Below are 9,276 nucleotides of genomic sequence, written 5' to 3'. Positions count from 1 at the left end.
CTGCCCCAGATCAGACCAATGGGCCCATCTAACGCAGTATCCCCCCATTGCCTCCCTGCCCCAGATCAGACCAATGGGCCACTTAGCCCAATATCCCCCCAGTGCCTCCCTGACCCAGATCAGACCAATGGGCCCATCTAACGCAGTATCCCCCCATTGCCTCCCTGCCCCAGATCAGACCAATGGGCCCACCTAGCCCAGTATCCCCCCATTGCCTCCCTGCCCCAGATCAGACCAATGGGCCCATCTAGCCCAGTATCCCCCCAGTGCCTCCCTGCCCCAGATCAGACCAATGGGCCACTTAGCCCAGTAACCCTCCACTTCATTGTTGCCGTGGATCAGCCCAAGGGTTCATTTCGACAGGTATCCCGCTGCCCCCACACTGCTAGTAGATCTAGTCCATTATCTTGCTTCTTGTACCAGAGCTGACCAGTGACCCATCTAGTCCAGTGCCCCCCTCCCCCTCCCCTTGCTCCAGGATTCCTGCCCCAACAGGACACTGCTCTGTCTTGTTCCATGTCCTGCTTTGGGGCAAACAATACCTGAAGGTGAACAGCACCTCACAGTGCATGAGCTGAGACCCACTGCTCTCAGAGCACAGCCTTTGCAATTAATGCAGCTCTGGCCTGAGTCTGCTGCAGCCCCCTCCCCTAAATCCCAGCTATTCTGGCACTTCCAGCACAGCTCCGTGGCTCCAGGCTGGATTCCAGTTTAATCCCCCAAATTCCTCTCAATTCTCAGCCTATCAAGAAACATATCCAGGCAGTGCTGGAGCCAGGATACCGTGGGAGATGGGCAGACACGTGGGCTCTGGCAGTGCAGTTGGGGGTTAAACTTACGCCTCTGGGGTGTGCAAGCAGGTAATGCTGGGTCCCCAGAGTGCCCCTGAAGGTACTTCCCCGGTGGGTTTGGAGGTCTCCGTGGAGGGTGCTGGCTCTGGAGCATGCTGCCCACAGACCCCTCACTAAGCCCCTCTCTGAAGATCAGACCAGACAGTACTGATCAGCATTTGAATGGCAGCAGTTGCACTACCAAGATTGAGGCAGCCCCAGTATTTGTCTAAGAGCCAAGGCCGGCTTGGAGGAAATAAATAAGGCAGCATAAATCCCGAGGCAGGCATGTGCTGCTCCGGGCAGGCAGGGGGACCAGGCAGCAGTCTCCCCGGGGGCTGCGGATTGAACCTTCTACTCTGTCCCCCACCGCTGGGAGCCACTTCCCCTCTCATGGAACTAGCCCTTTATTCCAAGGGCTTTAGCACTGGTCTTACACTGATGGGACTAGTCACTTGCAAACAGGCCGTAGCAAGTAAGGCATGGAAATTAACATACAGAATCACAGACCCTACATTATTCTGGCTGATTGCTTTATCTGGGGCAGGGATTCTGTACACAGTCGAGGTGAGGTGTTAAAGTCAAGACTGTCTGTTTGCTCAGGATCCTGATGGGACAGTATGTCCAGGGGGGTGGGGGATAGGTGCAGGCTAGGAAACAACACACAAATTCAAGGAGCAGCAAAATAAATCCTCAGGCTGCCACACAGGATAAGATTGCTGGTCTAGCTGTTCCTGTACCCCTCTCCTCCACACCCATGCTGGACCAGAGCAATGGCTCATCATCCTCCCTCCACACACACACACCCATACCAAATCAGACCAATGGCCTGTGTAGTCCAGTATCTCCCCCTCCTCGGTTGGATCAGACCAATGGCCCGTGTAGTCTGGTTTCATCCACCCACTCCCCCTCCATCAGCCTCTTCACCTTAAATCCAGCCCCAGCACAGAGGTTCGACTGAAACTTTGCTCTTCTGTCTCCCTGCAGGCGATGCCCCCTATTGCACCCCCGAGCAGTACAAGGAGTGCGCGGACCCGGCCTTAGGTGAGACTGCCTTGCCCCTCTCTCCCTTTGCAGGTTTGGCCACTGGCACAGAGCAGGGCATTGGGCCCCACTCCATTCCAGGAGGCCAGGGCTCTTGCTGTGCCACGCATATCAAGGGGCAAGGAGAACACCCAGCAGCAGTGGGGTGTGTGAAGGAAGATCCCCATCCCTACTGTAACTCATACCTCATTCCAGTTTCTAAGGGGGAGGCCAGCAACCCCATGCAGGTCCCCTAGACATCAGGAAGGGGTGTAGCACCAAAGGACTCTATCCACCTCTGAATCAGGCCCTTCAATCCATCTAGGCGTGCATTTCCACTGCCTCTGGGGTCCAGCACCACACCTGCTACTACAGAAGCTCAGAGCCATGGTCCTGTCAGGCTCTCTATGCATAGATGGAGCAATCTCTCCGGGGTGCAACTAGTTTTTTAAGCCCTAAAGGACAAAGACGACTCTGGCTATATTTGAGACTCCTCCTGGGTCTTCATCCTGATGGTATCTGTGCTCCTGTGACCATCACCAGCAGCTGTCTTCAGGGTTGAACCCTGGCCATTCACTGCTAAAAGCACACGCTTTTACTGCTTGAACTTAGGGAGTAGCTCCATTAGCTGGCAGCTGCAGTAGACCCTTATTCTCATATATGGACCACCCACTAGAGAAGAAAGACTCACACTCTGCTACTGTGGTTTACACTCCTATTGCACACCTGTCAAGGACCCTACTGCCACATCAGACTTGGCCATGGGGCCTTGCCAATGGCTGACGATGATGGAGGCTCAGCCATGGCAGGCAGCAATGGAGACTTGGCCATGGGGCCGTGCCAATGGCTGGCAATGATGGTGGCTTGGCTGCAGCAGACCCTGCCCCCCCTTGACATTCATCCTTCAGACTCCAAAGACTCTTCTGTAACATGTGATTGCGAGTGCCATATTTCTCACCTCTCTCTTCCCCTGTCCCTCCCTCTGATCCCTGCGCTGATTGCCCCACCCCCTTCATTTGTTTCTATTTGCATCGTTTTCAGATGGTGATTTTCTTTCTCCTACTTTGATTTGGCTCTGTTAGTGCCTTGTGTTTGTTTTGTTGCCATTGACCTCTCAAGAGCCTTAGCTAGGGCAGGGGAATGGCTTACAAGTGGGAACTGGGAGGAGAGGGTCCTAGAAATCTTCCAGAAATTGTCCCCCTCTTTCTTCTCCTGTTAAGTGACTTGAGTGGCACTTTCCAGGGGCGGCTTTGAAGTCTGGGGAATGTCGAGAGACCCCTTTAGAGTATGAGCTGCTATTGTTTTATTTTGTTCTCTCTCTCCGTTCGCCTCCTTTCCACCCATCTCCCTTTTCCCCCCACTCCCACCCCCCAGATTTCCTGCTAGAGAAGGACAACGATTTCTGCGTCTGTGAGATGCCCTGCAACGTCACCCGCTTTGGCAAGGAGCTGTCCATGGTGAAAATCCCCAGCAAGGCCTCAGCCAAGTACCTGGCCAAGAAATACAACAAATCGGAGCAGTACATCGGGTAATTGGGGAGGAGGCTTGCGCCACAGCCCTGGGGGCAGAGCCAATGGAACCAGAATGCTGCACGTATTGCCAGTGCCACAAGAGTTTCATTCCCCATTGGCCCCCTGGGCACCTGCCCAGTCTCCAGATCTATGGGACGCCGGGTGCCGGTTCTTAATCCCTGGCCTCCTTTCCCTGGTCTCGTGGCTTTCTGCTGATTTTGTCCATGCTGGATTTGCTTCAGCGACTCCAGACTGTCACACAGAGCCAGCCCCATCCAGTGACACTCCCTTCCTCTCTTGCAGGGAGAACTTTCTGGTGCTGGATATCTTCTTTGAAGCCCTGAACTATGAGACAATTGAGCAGAAGAAGGCCTACGAGGTGGCTGGCTTGCTGGGTGAGCCATGTTTCCCCTCCATACTCAGGGGCAGGCAGGGAGCCAGGCCTTGTGGTCACTGCTGAGCAACGCTAGCTGAGTGCTTGGGGTAGGGGTCCATTCAGCTCCAATGATTCCCCCAGCACTAAGCCCCAGAAGCCTGTCACCTCCAGTGGGCTGTGGCTCTCCCTCCCACCTGTCGGTGATGCCTGGAGGTAAGCTGAAGCAGGGAGGGCAGTCAGAGACCCTGGTTCTGCGGCAGCCCAGTGGGCATGAGCTGTGGAGCCCCCTGGGAGGGCAGGGTCTTTGGTGCTGAGTGCAGGGGAGAGGTGGGGCAGATGGTAATTCCATGGCTCTTGGGCCAGGCACATGGTGATGTGTGCTGCGGGAGGCATCGCACACCAAGGAGCCGAGAGACACTGCACATTTGAGTGCGGTAGCTGAGTCCGGATCCCACTGCTGTGATTGGAAAACTCCTGCTGGCTTCTGTGGGACCAGGATGAGGCTCAGTGTGGGGGTTGGTGGGAGCTGTTCGTACACAGGGCTGTTGCTTCTCCTGCTGCCCCCTTGGGGACAGACCCGGCTGTGAGCGGCACTGGGATAAATCTGGTGCACCTGTTCCAGAACATCACATGGGATGAGTGGGAGCGTGATCGCCCCCAGCTCAGACGGCTGTGTGCCCACCTTCAGCATGGAACTCACGCCCCTTTGCACACTTCACCTCACCTAGCCCGTGGCAGCTGGCTCAGCTCAGCGATTTACCTCCCACCCCACCCCAGGCAGATGGGGGGAACCATGTGATCCGTGTCGGCAGGTGAACCAGATTTCAGTGAGCGGGAAGTAGCATTATCTCTACCAGTCCTTCCCCAAAGCTCCTATCCTGATCTGTTTTCTCTGCAGCAGACTCCTTCCTGCAGACCCAAGTGCAGATGTTTAAGGGCTTTTTGAATAAACTAATTGGAAAATAGTAATGGATCCATTTAATGAGCAGATTTCATCTCAGTGCAGAGCCATTGGGGTTTGGCCTAGCCGGCTGAGGGAGTAGGGCTCATGGAGTGCAGAAATTATATAGGATCCCCTGGGTGCATGTGCATTGAGTCATCCAATTTGTCACTGGTAGAAGATGGTCTGAGGTCCCGATTGACAGGCCCTGCTAGGCCAGGTGGGTGAGCCAACGAGAGAAGCTTATCAAACTCGGGGAAGATAAGTGAGCCAATGAGAGATTGATTTATAAGGTTATATGGCAGGCAGGTGAGCCAATGAGAGTAGCTTGGAAAGGTCAACATTGCCTCTGGGCTGACTGGGGAATGGAAATACCCCTGGAAGTGGGTGGGGTCCCCATTCCATGTAGCAGATCACTGCCCACACTCACACACCTTATCCCTCCTGACTTGGCTTTTCCGAGGCTTTTTCCTCCAGAACCGCCCTGCTCCAGCTCTCCCTTGCGTTGGTTGGAGAAACTCTTGGGCCTCGGTACTCCAAAGATGGGGCAGATCCCACTTGGTCTAGCTGCTTGTATGAGTCAGTGGGGCAGGTCTGCAGAGCCTGACAGCCTGTCCCAGGCCCTTCTCGAGCGGCCAAGGGAGAGTCAGGGCTCGATTCCTAGAGGGACTGAGGGTCAATGGGTGCTGTGAGTACTTGGCCTCTCGGCGTAGCCATCCCCAAGGGCCGGGGGCTTTGCTGGCTCCATACTGAGGGGTGTTTATTGGAGGCACAGAGCCAAAACCTGCAGCCCAGAACCCTGGTGCTCTGGGAAAATCCCGGCATGGCTGCAGGCTCCCTGGCTTCTTGGCCTCATCCCTGGGGCTTCCTAGTGAATCTCACATTGGAGGACAGAGCCTTGGCCACTGGTGAGTCCATTCATCGCAGGCGGCAGGACTTGCTCCCCTACTTCCACTGAGCAGAGGGTGCAGAACCCATGCCCTGAGCCCATGTGGAGAGTCGCTGAGCTCGTAGGTTCACCAGCCCGGCAGATCAGAGCTCACCAAGCTGCAGCCTGGGGTCAGGCCCGAGGATCACCAGAGGCCTCCGGCTTTGGTTGGCCGAGGGGTGGAGGGTGTCCGTGTCACAGGCTCATCACACGGGCCGCCCACTCCCAGCCAGCCCGCCCTGACGGCTCTCATCCCTCTCGTCTCCAGGCGACATTGGTGGGCAGATGGGGCTGTTCATTGGGGCCAGCATCCTGACCGTGCTGGAGCTGTTCGATTATGCCTATGAGGTGAGTGAAGGAGGGATCACCAGGAACCCCACTCTGCTGTGGGGGTGGAGAACCATCCCCCATGATGCACCAAGATGCTCCCCTAAGGTCAACCCCTGTCACACTGCTTCCCCCACAGCTCCTTCCTCCCCTTCACCTCTGCATGTCACTTCACTGCCTGCTCCCCGCCTGGTCTCACCCGCCAGCCCCCCTCTGCCCTCCCAGTCCCTTCCCACTCATCATGAAATCTCCCTCAGGCTGCTGCCAGCCTCAGGCGCCTCCTGCCAATCCCCTGGGACCCAAATCCCTCCTGCCCATGGGAGCTGTGAGCCCCTTCATACGTTGTGGGTGAGTTCTGATCTCAGCTACCCTGCATCCAGTGCAGAATGGGGAGTCACTCTGGATTTACCTGTGCTGTGGCTGGGAGCAGGATCTGGCCTGTGCAGTTTCCACCAGTCCCTCGTCATGTGACTTACCTCAGCACTGCCCCCCTGTAACTGGTGCCCCGATGTGCCCCCGGCAGCGCGCAGGATGCTTTGGGTCACTGAGGGGGCCATCCCACCCAGGAGCTGCTTTCACTTTCAGGTCATAAAGTACAAGCTTTGTCGCCGGGCCAAGTGCCAAAAGAATCACAAAAGGAACAACACAGACAAGGGCGTCGCCCTGAGCATGGACGATGTGAAACGCCATGTAAGTGCCTGAACCTGCCCTTCTCCTTGTGGCCTGGGCCACACCTCAGTTAGACTCCCTGACATCCCCACTGACCCCTACACTGGGGGGAGGGCAGCACACTGCCCTGCAGTGCCCCCCATACCGCTCAGCGAGCCCTCTGGGGCTGGGGGTTCTATTGGAGGTTGCTGAGTGCTTGTGAGAAAGGCAGACCCATATCACTGGCCAGAGCCTGCTGTAGTCTAGCCAGGGACTGTGCAAGGTCCCCACGCATAGGGCATGCATCTCAGTCCTTCCCTTTAGCATCCTTGCTGTCCTGGTCTCTTCCTGGTCCTTCACCTCTGAGCTAGCAAGGAGGGCTAAGAGAGGACTGGCTGCCTTGAAAACCAAAGTTAGGAACCCCCGAAGCCTGTAGGCTGCTGAGAAAGTGGCTTGTGGGAACGACCTTTGTGCTGTGGGGATTGCTGGGGAGCAATCTGCAGTGAAAGGACATGGCTGGGATCCACAGCAGGGCATTGAGCATGCCAGCTTGGGGCCCCATGCTCCAGTGCCGAGTACCCCTGTCCTCTGGGACTGCCTGGAGTGGTAGCTAGAAGCCTTTGGAGAGGGAGAGGATAGAAAACCGCCCAGGTCTTGCTAGAGTGCCAGTCACCATGGTATTTAGGCACCGGAGTTCAGTGCCGACTGGCTTGCTGAAAATAGCTGAAAACTGTGGTTCTCTTGGGGCCATGGCCCCAAGCCAGAAAGTTCTGACCCAGATGCACAGATCCGCCAAGCTCCGGGGCATTGGGCCTAGGGAGCTGGTTCACTCATTACAGAAGAGCCACAAACCTTGCAGCCCATCTCTAAACAGGGTCTTTGTTCACGGGAGATGGTGTCACTCAGCCAGATATATGGAGATCTCCTGTGCTCTGGGGCTCCCTGGGCAAGGGCACTAAGTGTTTTTGGGGCATCCCCTGAGCTGCCAGGCTCCCCAAATACTGCCAGAGCCTCTGGTCTCTGTGATTACCAGAGGGCTGGACTCTTGCCTCTATCAGGGATTGCATGATGCTGTTGCTGTATCATCTGCTCTTCTCCCTGCGCTCAGCACCTGCCGTGCTTAACTCTCCTTCCCTCATCTCCCTTGCCCCCAGAATCCCTGCGAGAGCCTAAGGGGCCACCCAGTCGGGATGACGTATGCAGCCAACATCCTACCTCATCACCCGGCCCGGGGCACGTTTGAGGACTTCACCTGCTAACTGACGTCCGGATGTACAACGTACACTACCAAAGCCCTCCGGAGAGCGGCCCCTGTCCCTGGGGGGCATCCATGGAGGGGACACACCTAGGGGCCCTTGCTCCTCGCCACAGTGGGACATTAACAAGAGTGATGGCCTCAGGTTTAGGCCCAGGTGGCAGGCAGTTGGGTTGGTTTCTGACCCTGGATACAGACTCAGCGCCAGCTGCTCCCCCACCCCCCCATAGTTTAGAGACTTTTGGACATTCCGGTCCCCCCCCCCCCCCCACCCCCACACAGCTCTGACTCTGCAGCCTGTGCTGGAGCTACACACGGACCGGGCTGGGCCACAGGACCTGGCCTGCTCCTCCTTGGCTCCTCAATTTGTTTTTAAGTAAAAAGAGAAAGGAGCCCAGAAGAATCAGCTCTTTGGCTGCAGTCACATTGGGGGAAGTAACCCCTCTCCCATGTTCCACATTCCTGTCCATTTACCTGGTTTCCATGTCTATCCCGCATCCACGCATCGCACTGGAGAGAGACTTGGTGGGGGGGAGGGTTATGAGTGAGCACGGGGAGGCCTGGTTCCTGCGCTCAGCTTGAGCCAGCTCTCCACAGAGCAGGGGAATCTGTTAGTACTGGAGCATCACCTCCACAAAGATGGGAGCCCCCGGGGCCTGTCCTCTGAGCCAGGGGCCCCACTGCTATGGCAGCATGTTTGCCTGGGCCCCTCTTTCAGCATTTCACCCCCAGTGTGGATGGGAGCGGCTGATGGTGAGAGCTGGATCCCAGAAGCTTCTGCTGTGTGTCTGCACTGCATGTGCACTGCAGCCGATTCAGCAGCCACAGTCTTGCTCTGAACTTAGTCCCCTGCCCCTGGCACTGAGTCTCTGAGCATGATGGTCCCTGGGAGCCTTCCCTGGCTGTGGGTTCAGCTCAAGGGCAGATGCCCCCAGGTCTCCCCTGGCTCCTGTCCCCTCCAACATGACCACGATTGGTGCTCTGTGGACTGAGCTGGGGTAATGATAGCCCCAGCTGTGAGCAAGCACAGCCTTCTTCCTCCCTTCACCACCACCCTCCTCCACATGCCCCACCCCCAGAGGAGTCTCCTGCCCAAACTCTCACATCTGGAACCTACACAATCCAGAGGCGTCCAGAAAGGCCCCTGTGTGTGGACAGCGCCAAAGACTGTAACTTGGGGTGGGGGAGGGGAATGAGGCCCGTACAGTATCCATGCTGCAGGGTCAAGGAGGACTTTCCAAAAACCCTAAGAGGCCTCAGCCTCCTTTTCCCCTAAGGCAGAAGCCTCATAGCTAATGGGGCACGTAAAGGGGAGAATCCCCCTCAGGCCCATAAGCCCCCGCTGTTGCACAGTCCTTTCCAGATAAGCCTGCCAAGCCAGGCAGCTGGGGCTGGATGTGCTATGGGGAGCACTAGGGTCAGCATGACAGGCAAAGGA

General features: G+C 56.7%; 1 protein-coding gene across 3 annotated transcripts in view; it reads left to right on the top strand.

Moving 5' to 3' along the window:
• The window catches only part of ASIC1 (acid sensing ion channel subunit 1), a 147,010-nt gene extending 138,939 nt beyond the window's left edge, over positions 1–8,071 (top strand). For all 3 annotated transcript variants that reach the window (XM_024214737.3, XM_024214736.3, XM_024214738.3), the window contains 6 exons: positions 1,818–1,874; positions 3,228–3,381; positions 3,668–3,759; positions 5,877–5,956; positions 6,521–6,625; positions 7,738–8,071. In XM_024214737.3, coding sequence (XP_024070505.2) covers positions 1,818–1,874; positions 3,228–3,381; positions 3,668–3,759; positions 5,877–5,956; positions 6,521–6,625; positions 7,738–7,842 — 593 coding nt within the window. In that variant the 3' untranslated portion in view covers positions 7,843–8,071. The remainder of the gene's footprint in view (positions 1–1,817; positions 1,875–3,227; positions 3,382–3,667; positions 3,760–5,876; positions 5,957–6,520; positions 6,626–7,737) is intronic.
• The last annotated feature ends 1,205 nt before the right edge of the window (positions 8,072–9,276 follow it).

Source organism: Terrapene carolina, unplaced genomic scaffold (genome assembly GCF_002925995.2).
Source record: "Terrapene carolina triunguis isolate 2854851 unplaced genomic scaffold, T_m_triunguis-2.0 Scaffold641, whole genome shotgun sequence".
Taxonomy (NCBI): Eukaryota; Metazoa; Chordata; order Testudines; family Emydidae; genus Terrapene; species Terrapene triunguis.
This window is presented reverse-complemented; position numbering and strand designations above follow the sequence as displayed.